The sequence below is a fragment of the Marmota marmota genome, unplaced genomic scaffold (assembly GCF_001458135.2).
Source record: "Marmota marmota marmota unplaced genomic scaffold, marMar, whole genome shotgun sequence".
In the NCBI taxonomy this organism is placed as follows: Eukaryota; Metazoa; Chordata; class Mammalia; order Rodentia; family Sciuridae; genus Marmota; species Marmota marmota.
This window is the reverse complement of record NW_025999927.1, coordinates 431797-450369: the sequence shown is the minus strand read 5'-3', so window position 1 is coordinate 450369 and position 18573 is coordinate 431797. Positions and strand designations below refer to the sequence as shown.

At 50.7% G+C, this 18573-nt stretch overlaps 1 protein-coding gene across 1 annotated transcript in view; it reads left to right on the top strand.

Annotated features, from left to right (window-relative positions):
* LOC125615915 (centriole, cilia and spindle associated protein) overlaps positions 1 to 13472 on the top strand; it is a 16874-nt gene extending 3402 nt beyond the window's left edge. Inside the window, exons 4-5 of the mRNA XM_048800407.1 lie at positions 9992 to 10260; positions 11191 to 13472. Coding sequence (XP_048656364.1) covers positions 9992 to 10260; positions 11191 to 11367 — 446 coding nt within the window. The 3' untranslated portion in view covers positions 11368 to 13472. The remainder of the gene's footprint in view (positions 1 to 9991; positions 10261 to 11190) is intronic.
* The last annotated feature ends 5101 nt before the right edge of the window (positions 13473 to 18573 follow it).

Genomic DNA, 18573 nt, shown 5'->3' with positions numbered 1-18573 from the left:
GGGTGGGTGGGGGGAATGGACGTCCCAGTGATGCCTTCCAAGGTTGAGGTACATGCAGTATCAGTGCTGTCCAGGGGCCTTGTGGTGTGGTTGAGTGCCTGTGTTTGCCTGCCCAGGTGTGCCTTGTCTTCAGGATTACTGTGGTTGCCTTGGGAGATCCTGACTCCTGGTGGTTCTGAAATTCTTGGTTAAAACGTGTGGTTTGGCATCTGGGAAGAGGGGGATGCCTTCTGCATTCAGGATGGGCTGTTGCGGGCTCTTGTGACTTTGCAATTCCCTGCCAGAGTTGTTCTCCATTCCTGCACTGGGAAGATTAGAAGTGTCTTCACTGAGTACTTTTAGGTGCTGGAGTGATGGCCAGACTAAGCTTGGAGTGCTACAAAGCACTGAAGCCATTCACACACACAGGATCTGCAGCTCTGCATGGCTATTACAGAAATACAGCCATTCCCCAGCCTCACACACCCCAGCTTCCTGGTGGCTGACTGCTTACCACTCTGGCTTTCCTTTGGTCTTGTCTCTTTTCCAGACAGGGTCTCCTTATGCTGCCTAGGCTGGTCTTAAACTCTTGGGTCCAAGGTGTTGTGCCTCAGCCTCCTGAGTAGCTGGGGCTACAGGCATGTACCACTGTGCCCAGCTGTGTGTTCGTTCGTTCTTTCTTTCCTTCCTTCCTTTTCTTTCTTTCTTTCGCTGGAGATTGAACCCAGGGCCTTGTGCATGCAAGGCAAGCACTCTGCCAACTGAGTTGTGTCCCTAGCCACCTAGCTGTGTTTATTTCTGAATCTCTGAACAATGTGGCTTTTGTGGACAGATCTTGTTTTTTTTTTTTTTTTTTTTCAGGGTTTAATGTGGCCTCTTGACTTTCACTCTTCTCACTGCTGTCTTCAGCTGTACACATGGATAGTAGCCTCCTCCTTCCCAACAGCCGTGAGCTTCTGCTGGGCTCACTGGTGGTGACCGTGATATTGGGCCTGTGGAAATAGTTGCCCAGGCTGCTTCTTGGGCTCCTTTTTCTTTCTTTCAAATGGAGCTTCATCTGAGCCACTGTCCTGCTCTTCCTTTTTCCCTTGGGGCCTCTGACCTCCTTCTGTCTGGCCTGGCCTGGCTGCCTCTGGGTCCTCTGGCCGGGTGGCCGTCACCTCAGGCTCTTCCTGGCCTCCCTTGGGTGGCAGCCACTGCAGTCTGGCTGTCATGCTTTTTTCTTGGTTTACTCCTTACTGTCTGGGGAAGGGGAAGGGAGGTGAGTGTTGGGGTCTGTGTCCGAGATGGCTTTATCCACCCTCACTGGTGAGACCTGGCTTGCCTGGCATTCTAGGTGAGTCAGGGTCTCCAGGAAGTCAGAAGGTATTTCTCCATTGCCCTGTGACTGCTGACTCCCGGGCCTCCTGGCTGAGGTCCTTGGCCTCTGAAATGGACCCCGTCTGTTCTTGTCCATTGAGCTGGGCACCTGAAGGGCTGTTATAGTGACATGCATGTTTTCCATTCCTGGAAGTTTTCTTGAAGTATTTTGTCATTTCTATATTTATTTGTTTTCCCCTATCTTTCTTGTTGCTTCATCTTGCAGTGCTGGGGATGCAGTTCTGGGCGTTGCACATTAGGCAAGTGCTCTACCATTAAGCAGCACATACAGCTCATTCTTTCCTTTCAAGTTTTTTAAAACTGATACATATAACAAAAATTGTACAGCTATATATAGTGTTCCAGTGACATTTTCATTCATATATACACATATAAGGTTTAAATCAGGTTAAGCATATCTAGCTTATTAAACCTATTGATCATTTCTTCATGATGAAAACACTCAGAATCCTTCCCTCTGGCTTTTTAAATACACAGTACTTATTGTCCCCTGGAGTCACCTGACCATGCAGTAGGCATGCAATTGCAGTGCAATGTAACTTAGTGCCTGTTGTTCAGCTTCTCTGTCCTCCCTGCATCTGTTCTCCCAGTCCCTGGTCTGCTCAGCTCTTCTGAGATCAGCTTTTTAGATTTCACCTATGAGGGAGCTCAGGCAGCCTTTATCTTTCTGTGCCGCCTCCAGTTCCACCCATGCTGTTGCATGTGACAGGAGTCGTCCCTTGCCGTGACTGAGCAACGCTGCTTCACGAATGTGCACCATATTCTCTTCAGCTGTTCCTCTGTGGGGACACAGGTTGTTCCCGTTTCTTGGCATCCCGGATGCAGACATCTCTTGGACATGCTGGCTTCTCTTCCCTTGGATGTGCATCCATGAGTGACATTGCTGGATCGTATGGTAGTTCTATTTCTAATTTTTGGAGGTGCTTCCACACTGTCTTCCAGAATGGCTGTGCTAATGTATATCCCTACTGGCAGCAGGCAGGGGTTCCCTTCTCTGCATCCTTGCTGACTCTGGTTACCTCTTGTCTTTTTATATTAGCGTTCTTACTGGAGTGAGGAGACATTGTGGTTTTGGTTTGCATTCCCTGATGACTAGTGACATTGAGCTTTTTTTTTTTTTTAATGTCTTCTTTTGAGAAATGTCTGTTGCCCATTTTTAAATTGGATTATATGTGGATTTTTGCTGTTGAGTTTTTGGAGTTCTTATATATTCTGGATACGAATCTTAGATATAGTTTGTGTTTTCCTTTCTGCATTCCTTGACTAGATGTTAGTCTTTGTGAATTTATCCTCCACTTTTAAAATTTTTCTTTCCTAATTTTCATCTTTCTTTCTGTTTTGTTTTCTGGGTAACATTCAGCTGTATCTTCCAACTCTTACTGCATTTTTCATTTGTGGGGTCCTATTTTTTTAACTTAAGATTCACTGAATCATTTTCTGGGCCTGCCTGCCTCCCAGCCTGTCTCCCTTCCTCTCTGCTTCCCTCCCTCCCTTTCTCCTTTTCTCCCTCCCAGCCTCCCTGCCTCCTTCCCTCCCTGCCTGCCTCCCAGCCTGCCTCCCTCCCTTCCTCCTTGCCTCCCTCCCTTTCTCCCAGCCTCCCTCCCTCCCTCTCTATCTCCCTTTCTCTCTCCCAGCCTCCCAGCCTCTCTCCCTTCCTCCCAGCCTTTCTCCCTCCTAGCCTCACGCCCTCCCTCCCAGCCTCACTCCCTCCTTCTGTCCTTCCCACCCTCTTTTTTATTCCTTTTTGAAAACAAAATCTCTGGTTTTTATTGGGACACATATTGTCTTGTCTTGCTGAGGACATTACTAGATTCTGTGTGCTTTCTTCTCTGTGCTGCATTAGCACAGTCTATTTTCCCATCCTCCATTTTTGTTTTGGCTTGTAATTCTGGACTGTTAGAAGCTTTTTTCAAGTGTGTGGTGATTCTCAGGTCCTTATTTTGCTTAAGAGATGGGTCAGGAAGGCTCTTTGGAAGTTCCCTGCATGTATATGGGAGGTGGGAGTGCTGAGTGTGGGACCCCTAGAGCAACTAGACTATCTCCAGTTTCTTATTTATTGGACCCAGAGGTTACCACTGAGCCACATCCCTGGCCCTGTTTTTAACTTATTTTGAGACAGGGACAAAGATACCTGCCTCTGCCTCCTGAGTGGCTGGGATGACAGGCGTGTGCCACCTCGATTGGCTTACACTGAATCTTTTCTTTAGCAGAGGGTAGGTGGTGTGATTTTAAACAGTATGTCTGAAGTAAGAAAAGCCGTCCTGCCTACCTCCTGCCCTGCTCACCCAGCTCTTCCTGGCTCCCTTGCAGCTTCATCCCCTCCCTGTTTAGGCTTCCTTGGTGGCTTTGGTTTTAGACTTTCTAAACATTCACATTTCATAGGGTGAAGTCTGGCTCCTTGTTGGACTCTGCCTCCCTCACTCTTTTTGGAGGAGAATGTTCTAGGATCCCATGGGGAACTTGTTCCTGCAGAGGTTGGGGCCTTACAGCTGGGGAGTTTCAGTTCAGTGATGTTTCTGACTGGTTTTGTGTGTGTGGTGCTGAGTATTGAACCCAGGGGTGCTTTCCCACCGAGCTATAGCCCAGCCTCCCCACCCCTGTTGTGTTTTTAGATAGGGTCTCCCTAAGTTGCCCAGGCTGGCCTCAAACTTGCAATCTTCCTTCTCAGCCTCTCAGTCAATGGGATCACAGGCACGAGACATCGTGTCTGGTCCTATTACTGTTTAAACAAATTTTCTCTGCTCTATTTGCTTTTTTTTTTTGTTTGTTTGTTTTTCTATAATTCTTGGCTGAATGGCATACTTCCTGGATCAAACCTAGAAAATTTTTCTTTTAAAGTTGGAATTTTTGGTTTGTTTTCTGGGAGAACTCCTGAATTTTATCTTCCAAGCTCTGTATTAAAATTTTCCATTGTACCATTCCAATTTTAAAATCTAAGAGATAAGAGATCACTGTTTTGGTCCTAAGTGTTTTAATTTTTTTTCTTCCACTTTTTGAATCTTGTCTCCCCTTGTCTTGGTGGTGGGGCAACAGCCATAACCTGCTTGGAGACCTTGCCCTTTGTGTTTCGTCTCCTTTGGGGGCAGCTCAGGTGCTGGCTCTGCCCCTCTGCTCACATGAGGTATGCCCTGAACCTGTTTCCCAAGAGATGGATCCTGTAATCAGATGAGGACCCAGGTGTTCCTTCCTCTGGGGCACTGGGAACACTGTCATTTTTCCCCTGGGATCTCTTGTGTGACCTTTCCCAGGTGGCGAGCGCCCCTTGCCTCAGGGGAATGAATAAGCCTGGAGGAGGGCTCCCTGTCTCTGTCTGCCTTCCTCACTGAGAGGCCTTCATCGAATTCTGTTTTCTGGAAGGTGTCACCCATGACATTCCTGTATGTGGGCGGACCTGGGAGCCCAAGCCGAGCCTGAGACAAGCCCGAGCCAGAGCCCAGATCCCAGGCCCCTGTGCTTCCTGTCATCCAGCAACCCACATGTCCCCTGGTGGAAGGGAAACAACCAGTTCTGTGGCTGGATTGCTCTGAGCCAGAGTGGCTTAGACTAGGCTCCTTGTAGTGCTGAGGTTTCTGTGGCCTCAGTTCCGCCCTGGCACCCGGCCTTGGGATGTCTTGTCTGACTTCAGCCTCTGCCTAGCTGGAGCCGCTGGGTCCACCCAATGCGGGACCTCTCCCTGAGCCTGGCCCTCCTGACCACCTCTGCTGGCCTCCCAGGGCAGTGCCAAGACGAGTTGGCGGAGGCTCTGCTGCCCTTTGTGATCTGTCAGACAGCACCTCTCTGACCTGTTCAGGCCCCAGGAGTTACAGAAGTCTGCTCAGGCCCAGTGGGAAGATGGAGGCATAGCCCTTGCATTCTCAGAGCTGCTTGTGGGGCTGGGTGCTGACTGGTCGGTGCTGGACCTTTGGCAGGACAGCCTTCTCAGGACCTACTGTCTCCTGGCTCCTGTCCTGGGTGCCTGGTCCTCAGGCGGTTGGGATGGCTCAGCCAGTGGGGCTGGTTGTGGCCTCCGCCCCTTGCCCCACTGGTTCTGCTGGCAGTTTGTGCTGAGGTCCTCACCCCCCTTGTCCTTTGCCTTCGTGCCTTTGACTTGTCCTTGACCTCCCTCCCCCGGTGGGCTGGGCAAGGAGAGGCTACTTGCACATGTTTTCAGTGCTCATTTGACTCGGACCTCCCCTTGATTTATTTGCATTTTTTCTTTCTTTCTCTCCTGTTGGGCTACCATGGTTTGTGAATTCTTTTAGTTTTTCCCCAAACTAGTCCTTGGCTCTGTGGGTGATCTCTGCTCCTTGCTGCCATTTTCTTCCGGCTTGTTCTAATCATTCTTACTTTGTGAGGTGGATGCTCAGCTGCTTTCCCTGCCTTTCTTTCTTGATCTGATCTTTTTAAAATAGTACATTTCCTGATTATCGCTTCAGCTACATGCTGCATTTTTGTCATGCTGTGTTTTGACTCAGTTAAACACATTTTCTAGTTTAGATATGATTCTTAAAAATAGTCACAAAAATTGATGAAGTTTTACACGTATGTATAGAACACAGACAAGGAAATATATTTATCTTAAAAAAAACCTATATTACAGAAACCTACTACAGACACGCTAAGTGAGGGCACTATTTTTTATTTTATTTTGTGACAGGATCTGGCCAGGAACTGATGTCCCTTCCACTTCAGCCTCCTGAGTAGCTGGGATTACAGGTGTGACCATCACACTTGGCTAATGAGGGCACTTGGGGAAAATTCTCAATAAGATCAGAAATAAGAAAAAGATGTCTTTTGTCCCTGCTGCTTTAGAACTTTTACTTCTGTGTGTGGTAAGACTGGCAGAACATGCAATTCCCGATCCTTCAGGGTGCCTGGCTCCTGACTGAACACCTTCAGGGTTTCTGTGGCCACAGTGTGCCATGGTTGCTTAGGAGTATGAATAAAAATGGGAGAGATTTTTTTAAAGTTTTTTAAAGTCAAGCTTAATTACTTTGTGGTTTAAGAATACATTGCATATGATTTCAGTTTTATAGATGTGTGAAGATTTGACTTACGTCTCTGGATGGCTAAAGTCCAAATGTGTCCACATCATCCTGATGAGAACCCATGTGCTGCCGCTGTTGGGCCTGCAACACTGCACCTAGTGGGTCGGATTCATTAATTCTGGTCAAATGTTTTTAAACAGACTGTTCAGTAAGACTTCTGTGATGAGGGCCTGTCCCTCGCTGACTAATATGTTACTGACACTTGGACTGTTACCAGTGTACTGAGGAATGGAATCTCGTTTTATTTACTTTAAACAGGTACTGAATAGCCCCATGTGGTTAGCAACTAAGCACTGCACAGCACTGTTATAAATCGAGGCAGAATTTGTTTGAACGTCCATCAGTTGCCTGTATAGAGGCGTAGCTGGGAGGGAATGTTGTTTTTGTTTGTCTGAAATGTCTTTATTTTAAACTTCATTCTTTCAACTAGGATTTTATTTTATTTCACACATGCAAGGCAAGCACTCTACCACTGAGCCACAACCCCAGCCCTTCAAATAGGATTTTAAAAGCACATATATAATTATCCTGTACCAGGAACTATTTTAAGAGTTTTTAACTATTAAAATTACAGTGATTTGTTCTTATTTATCCATTTTTGCCTTCTGCTGCAGATGATCCCCAGCTGTGTCTTCCTCTCTAGGTGCAGAGGGCAAAGATGTAGTTATTTCGTGGTTGGTAGATGGCGGTTCCAGAATCTCGGGCTCGTTCCAGCTGGCCAGCCTTCTCTGCTTTCTGTGTGTGCCTGTTGTCCTTGATGCACTGGGAGTTGAGTTGAAGGCATTTGTAGGGCTTCTTTGGGGCTGAGGTCTGCAGAGCACGATTGGTCTTGTGCTGGGTACCTGTGGACAGTGTTCTCCTGGGACCATATTTTTTAGCCATTTTATGCCCTTGGGGTGGGGGGTGTTGGCCAGGGCCATCCTGGCTGCTCACCAGGATGGTGGCATCTGCCTTGCTGGGTCCTGGGCCTGCCCTGCTCTGCCACCCCTCATCCTTCATATGGGGACAGCCAGACTGCCTAGCATGGCCCCTGCTCTTCCCCTCACACCATCTCCCTGTGACATGTGGCACCCTTGATGGCTCTTTCCTTTCTGAAACTCCTTCTTTAGCTTCCCTTCTGGTGGTCTTTTTCAACTTTTCAGCTCTCCTTCCTTTGTCCTGCTCTTGGACTCCCTTTCTCTGCCTGCTCATTAGATAGCTGCACCCCAAGGCCTGGATCTGCGTTTCCCCTCACTTCTTGGTGACCCAGGCCACCCTGGAGCTCCCACTCACCACACTCGCATCCAGCGATTGTCTCTCCTGTGCTCAGGCTGGAGTCCAGCAGGCCATTTCCTTTGCTGGGCGCCTCTTCTCATCCTTGGGTGGGTCTCAGAGGGTGGTGTGACCACCTGCCCAGAACACCTGGCCTGGTGTACCCCACTGAGCTGGGTCACAGGGCCCAGGTGAGTCAGCACCTGTCAGCTTGGGGGCCTTCTCTGATCCTTGCTGGCTGACCACCCTGGGGTCACCCTGGGCTGCTTGCCACTTTTCCTGGCACGCCCTCTCCTCCTAGCTGACCGAACGTGTTTGTGCTACATGCCTCATTCCTAAAGTGCAGGTAGGACCACACTATTTCTCAGCTTGAAATTCCTCAGTGATTCTCCATTTGCAGGATAAAATTAAAACTCCTGAGTTTTGCATGGAGAGTCTGTATTCCTCCGCTACCTGTGGCCTCCTCCCTAGGCTCTCTGTGGACTTAGCATGTTGAAGTGTCTGTCATCCCTCTTCCCTGTTCCCTGGTGCCCTTTCCTGAGCCGTGTCTCCTCCTGGCACTCCGCTCCTGTTCTCTGCCTGGCTAGCCCCAGCTTGTCTTCTATTACAGGTCACTCTTGCTTCTGGGGGCAGGCTTCTGGGGTGAGCTGGCCACGAGGAAGAAGGGGTGCTCTTCAGCATGTCAGAGCCAGGTCCCACCCACCCCATACCCTCCTAGATCCTGAGGGTGCCCCTTCCCAGTGAGCGCATTTAAGCTGCTATCAGGTGGAGCCTGGTGTCCCTCCTCCTCCCTGCACTCCACTGCTCCTCCCCACACTCCACTGCGGGGCTTGAAGAGACAGTCACACCCTGGGCCCCAGGATGGGACATGCGTCACCTGCCCCTCAGGGTTTGTAAGGAGTAGGGCCACTGGTAGCGCCAGTCAGCACAGGCTAGAGTGGCAGGTGGCCTGCAGATGTCTTCATCGGGCTGCTGTGCCTCGACTGCCCACACAGGGTCCACTCTGCCCCAGGGGAAGAAGGAAGGAGGCCACAGTGCAATCTGGACTGCGAGGGGACCAGGCCCCCATGGCAGGCTTACGGCTGGCACTGAGAGGCAAGTTCTGTGGCCTCTGGAGGAGGAGTCCACTAATGCCTGGACCTCAGGCTTACCTTGAGGCAGGAGGCAAACAGGCAGAGCCTTTTATTATGAAGGAGGGATTTATAAAAAATAATGGTAAAATCCTAAAAGGTAACTAGGAGAAATCAGAGCTGTTTTGAAGGTGTCTGTACTTTTTTTAGGGGGGTAGGTACCAGGGATTGAACTTAGGGACACTCAACCACTGAGCCATATCCCCAGTCCTATTTTGTATTTTATTTAGAGACAGGGTCTCACTGAATTGCTTAACGCCTTTCTTTTGTTGAAGCTGGCTTTGTATTCGAGATCTTCCTGCCTCAGCCTCCCGAGCAGCTGGGATTACAGACGTGTGCCACTGCACACAGCCAGGACTGTCAGATTCTCCTCAGGCTGGGCAGCCACATCCATCATTACCTAGTTCTGCTGGCAGAATTTAGGGCTGTGTAGACCTTGGAGCTGACCCCAGCTGTTGGGGAGCCCCTCAGAGCAGTCTACGTGGTTTGCTGTTCATACTGGGAATACAGAGCTGTCACCCAGGTGAAGAGCCATGAAGACTGCTTCTTACTGGGACAGGGGCCTTCATGTCAGGGTGGCCAGCCAGCTCCTAAGAGCAGGTGAGCAGCATTTCCATGACCAGGAATATTAAAAAGGAATAGCTGGTAATCCCAGCTTCTTGGGAGACAAGGCAGAGAATTTCAATTGAAGGCCAGCCTGTGCAATTTAGGACCCTGTCTCAAAATAAATCAAAGGTGAGGTGCATCTCAGTGGTAGAGTGCTAGCTTAGCATGTGCAAGGTCCTGGTTCAGACCCCAGTACTACAAAAGAGATGCAATCCTGCAGCTCTAGTAATTAAATTAAAACCCAGCATTCTGTGGCTGTCCAAGATGACAGTCATCCTCCCTGAGGCAGTGCCTTTGGGGCCTAGAGTGGGTGGAAGAGGCCCATGCCATGGCCCATGCCATGGCACTCCATCTGTCAGGGTCAGGGGATGCCACACCGCAGAAGGCAGGGCCCACTTGCTCTGGAATAGGCCGGTTCAGTGTGGGACATTTGTTATTTTAAGATGGGATAAAGGTTCTATGCAGATGTCTCTGTGCTTCTGTGCTAGTGAAACTTGGGAGTTGAGCCCTTGGTTAAAGTGTCGCTGGCTTAAGAAATATGATGCTGCAACCCAAACAGCAACTGCACGTAAGTGTGGTTCAAGGTATTTTTCTCTTGTTTTGTCCCTTTTTTCAAAGCACTGCCAGTGAAAGATGTAGAAGAAAAACCCGAACAACAAACCAGAGTGAAGGAGACGGACAGGTTACCCTCTGGTGTCAAACCCCGACAGCAACCAAGTGCCTTATTTGCTAGAGGAAGTAGGAAAGCTGTCAGAAGCCCCCAAAGATCATCCGCTAAAATAAAAGAAAACAAGCACCCATTTGCTCTTTACGGCTGGGGAGAGAGACAGACAGACACCGGAAGCCAGAAGACCCACAACGTCTGTGCCTCTGCATCGGTGCATGAGGTGCGGGCCTGCCTTTCTGTTCTTCCCTGGAAACCATTGGGATGCACTGGGCCTGCAAGATCCTGTGGTGGGGTGGAGGTCAGGAAAGCCCAGAACCAGGGCTGGTTACCAGCAGGAGGCTCTGGATGCCGCTACTTGGGCAGCAGGGGTTTGTGCTTGGCGTTGGCTGGCACCTGATGGGTTTACTGACACACACCAAGGGAGAGTGGGCCTGGCTGTGTGGCTCTAGAGCTCCCAGGGGTCAGGGGTGCAGAGAGGAGTGCAGCAGGCCTGGACTTGCCGCTGCCCTTGTGAAGGCTGTTCTCTTTGGCTTCGACAAGCTGGCGTCCAGGGCTGCTTGGTGGCCTGCTTCCCAGATGTCTTCCAGGCCCCTCTCCTGCTTGTCCAGGAGGGATGCATTTTCTCCCAGGGCCTCTGGTCCTCTGACGAGGCCCTGTCTGTGCTCTGTCAGGACCTGAAGCATCTCATGGTGAGTCCCTTGGCAGCACTGATGCTGTGACAGCTGGAGCAGGGTGGCTCAGGAGAGGACAGGAGCTGCCTGCTGATGGCCATTCTACACAGCTTCCCTGAACTCTGGGCCCAGCAGATGCTGGCATTGGGAGTGAAATTTGAGGCCACTAGGCTGTTTTTCCAAGGACCTCAGTCCCTGGGGCTGATTTTAACAGGCTTTGCCATTGAAGGGTGACACCTGGTGAAAGTCCTGGGCGTTTCCAGGTGCTGGTTTAGAAGGTGGGTCCCTCCCAGCAGATGCAGAGCTGACCCTGCTGCTCCCTGGTTCTACTCAGGGTTTAGTCTTCTGTTGCCCAGCATTGTGTCGCAGGCATCTGGTGTGCGTGTTCCTGGGGGAGCTCAGGTTTGCAGAAGGCCCATTGGCAGGCATTCTTGATGATGAGCGCAGAGTGGACTCACTGCTGTGTTTCTCCTCCCTAGATTCACGAGTCGGCGCTGCGGGCCAGGAGCAGGAGGCAGGAGGAGAAGAGGAAGCTGGCTGCTCAGCGGCAGCGTGCGCACTCGGTGGAGGTGCAGAGGGGCAGGACAGCGAGGGCCCCCTCTGCAGAGAACCCCTGGGTGACGGAGTACATGCGCTGCTTCTCAGCAAGGGCCTAGAGCTCCCCAGGGGCCAGTCTGTCTGTGACCCGGATCTGGCCGAGAGACCTTGACCATGCAGGGCCTCTCGGAGAACAGCTAAAGGCTGTCCTGTCGTGAATCTCATCACCTACGTCAGCAGTAGGGCAGAAAGCTGAAGCCATAGACACTTGGTTACCTGTGAAGACAAGCCCCAGGCCCCTGGTATTCTTGTTAGAGTTGTGTCTGTGAGCATCTTTCCTTTGAGGTACTGACACCAGATGCCTTTAAACAACTATGAGGCTTCCGTCCCCCTCTAGGTGGCACAGGTGGGCTGTGTCACCCACCTTAGGGGCCTCCAACTCACACTTGTGAGGTCCCCGTCCTGCACGAGATTTGTGTTTACTGACACATGTGGTTTCCTTTGTGAGAGAGTATCCAGCAAGTATCACTCCCCGTGGCCTCGGGCCCAGTTCTCCCCAGGATCTAGCATCCATCTGTGGTGAAGCAGGGCTGTGATGGCTACTGCAGGTACAGAGGTGCTTGTGTTTCAGCTCACACCAACCTTCACACGGGTCGTGTGTTCAAGGATTGGGCTGGCGAGGCCTGGCTTCTCTGGATGATCTCCTGGGCGCTCCCTCAGCAGTTTAATAGCCACACACATTCCAGTAGACACAGCGCGGCCACTGTGTGTAGGTGGTTATGCAGTTGCTGTGAGCCAGTTCACCTCTCTTTAATTACAGCATTTCTCTTCAGAACATATAAGATATAGCTGGCCACGGTTACAGGCTGTGGACTCTAGCCTCTTCTGCAGCAGCTGGCAGGACATGTAGAATGCGTGCCCTGGAATCACATGGAATGAACTGAGACACTCTCAGAGACACTGCCCACCTGCCTTCTCCACTCTTCCTTCTGCAGAACTTGGTCTTGGTGGTTTGTGGTGTTCCTGCTTCAGGTTGAACTGATTGTGTTTGGCTCCTGGCCAGCAGATCTTACCTACACCTTACAGGAGCTTGGGGGCCTGAGCGCATGCAGCTGTGTCTCAGCAGGGCTGATCCTTTTGTGCATTTGCCTCTAGGATGGAAAATGGTCTTCACACTGATTTCTCAGGTGCTGGGTGGGTCTCCCTGCTGACGAGGCCTGTCCAGGAAGGACGAGGGCAGGTGCTCTAGGGGAACGAGCAGGTCCTGCAGCTTAGCCCCTGCGGGCGTCAGTGGAAAGTTGGTGTTGGACTTGAGGCTTGACATGCCTGGGTTTTCACTCAGGGTCTCTCAAGTCCGCTGGCTCTTAGCACACAGACTGGTCTCACTCCACATAAATTCACCATCTTGTCACTGTGTCGAGCCATGAAAGTGCCTCTTAGAGCCTCCTGAGTGCTGTGGTCCTGAGGTGAGTCCTGTATGGAGAGCGTGCCTTGTCGTGGAGGAGTGTGCTTACCAAGAAGAAGTTCTACATGGTGTCTGACACCCTGGCTATGAGTTCTAGTGAACTTTGATTTAACCAGTCGCACATCTTCAAATGCTGTGGGAACCTGTGGGTCACATAACCCTGGCATGGTGACGGTGTGGCTCAGGTGGTTTCACCCACTGGCTGAGCATCATGTTGCATCTGACTGTGTTGGAAAGTCAGCCAGGCATGGCACCTGGCACCCTACTCCTCCAGCTTGTGTCTGCCGGATGTCTAGGAAACACACTTGTCTGTGCGCTTTCCCCGACTCCAGGCCTGGAAGGCAGATTGGCAAGTCTCCCTTCTTTATAAGTGAAGATGGATGGACAAGGTAGTTAAGGGACTTCTCATGTGCATGAACAACCAGTGGCTGAGTGTGGTAGCTGTGGTCCCTCCTGTCTGAGCCCTCGATGGTCGAGATCCTCCTCTTCCCTTTTCTCAAGGGCACAGTTACCTTTTGAGCCTATGAATTTTTAAAAATTGTAACAATGTGACATTCCTACTTTCTTCTTTTACTGGGAACTGATGTGGTGGTGGTCATGTTCCTAATTCTTAGGACATGTTGCAAGACAGGGAGATAGTGTAAAGCTGCCTTCAGGTTGGAAAAGTAGAACTGGTTGGAATCCAGTGTTATTTAAATGCTACATAAAGTCTTTTTAAAATTTTGGCTTTAAGTTCTTATTAAAACAATTTGCCATAAACCAACTTGTTTTTTTTTTAACTTTTACACCGAAGCCAGTCATGGAATATTGGAGCAATAACACCCAGCCCTCTGCTGGGCCAACGCATCCTTGGGCATCTGACTGCCCTGGTTGGAGCTGTCTGGCTCCTAGTGCCCTGATGGTGCACCCGACCCAGTTCCTGAGCGCCTTTGTGCAGCTCCAGTGATGACTGGGTCATGCTCTGGGGGAGGCCAGCACACACCCACCCCAGAGACCAGTGGTCAGTACCTCCAGTGTCGAGCAGGTCCCAGGCCTGAGTTCATGGGACAGAGCTTGTGAGGCTGTAGGGAAGAGCGCCAGCCTGGGCTGTCAGCTAGCAGAAGCCGTGACTGCTAAATCTGCAGTTAGGAACAGCCTTGGCCATGGTACTTTAGCTGTACCTGTGGAGTTGGAGTTCGGGGCACTTAAGACACCTGAAAGTGTCAGCAATGAAGGGGAGGGCAGAGCACACCAGAGTGGTTTCCTGGTGGCTGACACTTCAGTGTGGAGTAGCAACACTGGGCTGCTGCCAATGGCCTGACCACAGAGTAGTTTGGCTTCCAAGGGCCAGCACCTGACAATAGAAGATCCTTGCTCTGGAGTCTGGTCAGTCTGCATGAAAAATGGTCCTGAAAATATGACCTGGTCAAGCAGAAGTTTTGCACCAGGGGTGGGTTTTTGTGTGCTAGAGTGACTAGAGTTACCAGGAGTGAGTATGCCCAACACCCGGCCTGTATCCAGGGTAGTGCTGGACCAACCTCGCCCCTTCAGAGCCTCCTCTTGGGATGCAGGTGCTGGGTGCCCTCCTCCCGTCTTTCCCTTTAGCATGGCTGGTCTGAGAGCCTTCATGTTGGCAAGCACTGGGTTCACTTCAGACTTTTGCAGATCACAGGCAGCCCCTGGACTGCGGACTGGGCAGCGAGGACTTGGGGTTGTCTTTCCTAAGAACTGTGGTTTCAGCTCACATTTCATGTAGCATTTATCTGAGCCTTCTTGTTTCTGAGAAGCAGTTCTGGTTGGTGCGTTTGTGGCTGGAAGAGCAAGCACTGTGCTGGTGCCTGCATCCTCCATGGAAGTCCAGCAGATGCGCTGGGGTCCAAGAGAGCTGTGTGCCGAACACAGGCTCAGTGGCCCTGGTGTCTGGAAGTCAAGAAAGTGTCAGTGCCACAGAGTGCCCACGATGTCAGGTGGGAACAGGACTCCCTGCACGGTTCTAGACACAGCTCCCTTTTGGGGGAGCCAGGCGGCCTCTGCGAGCTCGGCCTGGGAGCCCTGACTTTGCACTAATATGTTTTACTGTTATACACACCCTGCAGTGTTTTCCACTTTGTCTTTAGCAAAGTCTCTGGTTCCAGATGAGATGGGCAAGCACGTTTTGTGCTAGAGTGTCACTGAACACAGCTACGGAACACTGACCAGGCGCATCTCAAGCCAGGGAGGACAGCCTGCAGAGCCACCTTCCCCTGGTGTTCCACCCTGAGCCTACATAGCCTTCTTCTCCTGTCCTCCTGACCTGAGCTCCTCATGGCCAAGCACAGAAGGAGCATGATGTGCAGACCCAATAGCTTCCACACAGAGGCAGGAGATGGACATCTGCAGCTTGTAGAGTGGGGATGGCCCCCTTTTTGTCTGGTTCTTCATTTTTCAGGCTGAAGATACTAGGAGACACCGTTTGGCAGCAGGAATCTGAAGAAGGCATGGGGTGGGGGAGACCCAACATCTCTCCTCATTGGAGCTGAGGCACCACCAGCCTGAGGCTGGGTGGAACGGCTCTCTTCCCTATTGAGGGGCAACCCAGGTCCAGCAGTGGGCAGTTCCAGGCTGCAGGATCAGAAAGGAACCGGCCAGTGCTGGGGAGAGGGGCAGGGAGAGCTGGGGAAGTACTCTGCCAGTTTTTTTTTTTTTTTTTTGTAGCACTAGGGAGGGTGGAGGTCTCAGGGTGCTCTACCAGAGCTACATCTCCAGCCCTTCAGTTTTAATTTCAATTCAGGGTCTCACTGTGTCACCCAGGCTGGCCTTGAACTTGAGGTCCTGTTGTCTCAGCCTCCAGTCAGTGGGATTATAGGTGTGCAGCCCTTCACCCTGCTCCCAGAGTTACTTAGGAACTCCTGGGCCGCTGGCCCACTCACCTTGTGCACAACACTCATCTGTGGAACTGACCCTAAGCAGCAAGCCAAAGACGGCTAGGAACTGAGCCCATGGCGACCTCTTCCCAGGCCCGATTGGCCCAGGTGGTTCCACATCCTACTATCAGGCATGGGAATTGCCAATAGGGAGGCAGATTGGAACTTGGGGCCTGAACCTCACCATATCAACTGGTTGCCAAAACAAGAACATCAAATTAAACAGGATACAAATCAGCCACCAAAGAGGGATTCTCACTGCCACTCCCCTCCCCTCCACGCCCACTGTGTGCTTCCACCAGCCTCTGGAAACCCTCCAGAGGAGCTCCTCTGTCCCTCCTCTGCCCCCCAGTGGGGGACAGATGGCAGCTCTAAGTGCTTCTGTGGTGTCCCCTGCCTGTGGCTTGGCAGCATGTCTGTGTCCGCAGTCCCCCACCTTCCCATTTCCTGGGCCTTTCCTTTTTGTGGTGTGGGGACTGAACCCAGGGCACCTTGTCCTGAGCGACACCCCCTTCTGTTTTTTGAGACAGGATCTGGCTAGTTGCTGAGGCCACAGGCTGTGTCACTGTGCCAAGCATTTAGTTATTTACTTTTATGTGGCTCTCAGGATGAGCTTGTCAAATTCTGTTTCAAAATTCCATTTAGAAGTGTTATTAACCTTCATTGAATTGATAGACACTAGCCTAGCCCTGCTTAGACTCCATCAGTGCAGGTACACAAGCAGCGGAACCAAATGTGTCCTCCCATAAAATACAGGCCTCAAAGTACAGTCCAGACCACGGAGACAAGCTGAACGAGATCCACCTCATGTCCCCATGCTGAGAAATCCAGCAGCTGTGCCTGGCTGAGGGGGCAGGCTGGTCCTGGGGCCCTGCTGGGGCATGGCTGCCCAGGGCCAGGGGACAGCCCTCTAGGAACCACCAACCACATGCTGGGACGGCCCCAGGACTTCACAAGAGAAAAACCAACTGTAATGGCAAGATGAGAAAAGATATCACCATCTTTGCCTTCCAAGTTCCCAATGGCAAGGGACTTCTTAAGATGGAAACCATTTTCCAGAGGAATTTGGAATACCTCCAATGTTTCCAACTACCACAGCATATGAAGCAGGTGAAGTTGGAAGGGTAAATTGGAGTCCTGTAGACAGCTATGTGACTGAACAGCTGCTTTATCCCCACAGGTGGATATCGAAGATCTCCATGATGAAACATGGAGGAAGACCAGTGCGCCAAAAGGAGAACCAAAGCTTCCCTGGCCGTCACTTTGTGCCCTTTGGTCTCTCCGGCCTGGGCTGTCAAGTCCAGTGTTTTCGATAAATTCCCCTGAAATTCTAAGATGGATCAGGAAAGAGTTGCCTGATAACTGGCACACAATCATTAAAAGCTCACAGGCCCCTCGAGGCCCCTCTAACTGTTCCCCCCAAGAAAGAAAAGCCCAGAGATGCTGAATGTGAGCTCCCACCCGGCTGCCCCAGCGCTCCCATCATTCCTGTCTGAGTTCACCACTGACCTGCTGGGCACTGGGTTCTTCCCCTGGGGGTCTTCTAGAAGCCACAGCTATGTCTCCAGCTGTGACATCCAGCTCTCATGAGAGAGCCAGGCTGCAGAAGGGCTGTGACCACCAGTGTAAGCAATGCTACAGCCTTGCTTTTGCAAGACTGGAAACTGCCATTCCAGAATCTACACACGCTTCCTTGAAGACGTGACCGGGTGTCCTCCAGGGCAGCAGCCTCAGGAAGGGTACTGGGTCTGCTCCCCAGCAGACCCCTCCTCTGCCGCTGCATTAAGGGTTGCAAACAGCCCAGCGCTGTCCTAAACCCTGCTGTGAATGCGACAGCTCCTCCCCTCCCATGAAGAGCTGACCCTCAGGGTAGTGGGCGACACCATTCCGTGTGAGACACTGGAGCATGGTCCAGTTTGAGAATTTGCTTCAGAATCATTTTTCAAAGTAAAATAATAAGGAATTGAGGGAAAAAAACCAAAAAAACTAAAACAGATACATACTGATTTTTTTAGTCAAATAACTTCCCAGAGTTTGTGTCTTTGTGCTTATTTATTGATTAAAAGAGAATAAGCACTGGGAAGCTTCTAAATTAAAGTTAAATTTATGGTCCATAATTAAAAAGTCCCAGTGGAAAGGCACATATGGTAAGAATGCTTCTTATTTTTGCACCAGGGACTGAACTTGGGTGCTCTACCACCGAGCCACATCCCTTGCACTTTTTATTTTTTACTGAGACGGGTTCTTGCTAAGTTCTGAGACTGGCCTTAAACTGTGATCCTCCTGTCTCAGCCTCCTGGGTAGCAGGATCAAAGATGTGTTTACCACACCTGTGTGAAGAATGTTTTTTAACTTCTCTGACTTAAATAATACCTATTTCAACCTTAGAGAAAGATCTTTATCTATTTTTTGCATTGGTATTTTTAAGAATGAGGACAGTCTCTGTAACATAATAGGTGTCCCCGCCTCACACCCGCTAGGCCTTGCTGGATCAAATCCAGGCCAGCCTGGTAACCACAGCATACATCAAGCCACCAGCAAAGATTCAGAAGGCTTTCTTAATAAGTATGACCCTTATGACATGAACTAGAGTCTGTGGGTCTCTAGAAAAGGAACACAACATGCAGGTGGGAGGGGGCACATCAATGGCCCATTGACTCAGGTGGCCAAGTAGGAGGGCAAAAGTTCAAGATGAGCCTCATTAACTTAGCAGATCCTATCTCAATAAAAATAAGGGCTGGGGATGAGGCTCAGTGATGGAGTGCCCTGGGTTCGGTCCTCAGTATTGCTAAATAGGCAGATAAATACAATAATTAAAAATAAATAGCTGGGCTCAGTGGAGCACACCTGTAATCCCAGTGACTTGGGTGGCTGAGGCAGGAGGATCACAATTTCAAAGCCAGCTCAGCAACTTAGCAAGGCCCTAAGCAACTCAGTGAGGCCCTGTCTTAAATAAAATACCAAAAAAGGGCTGGGGA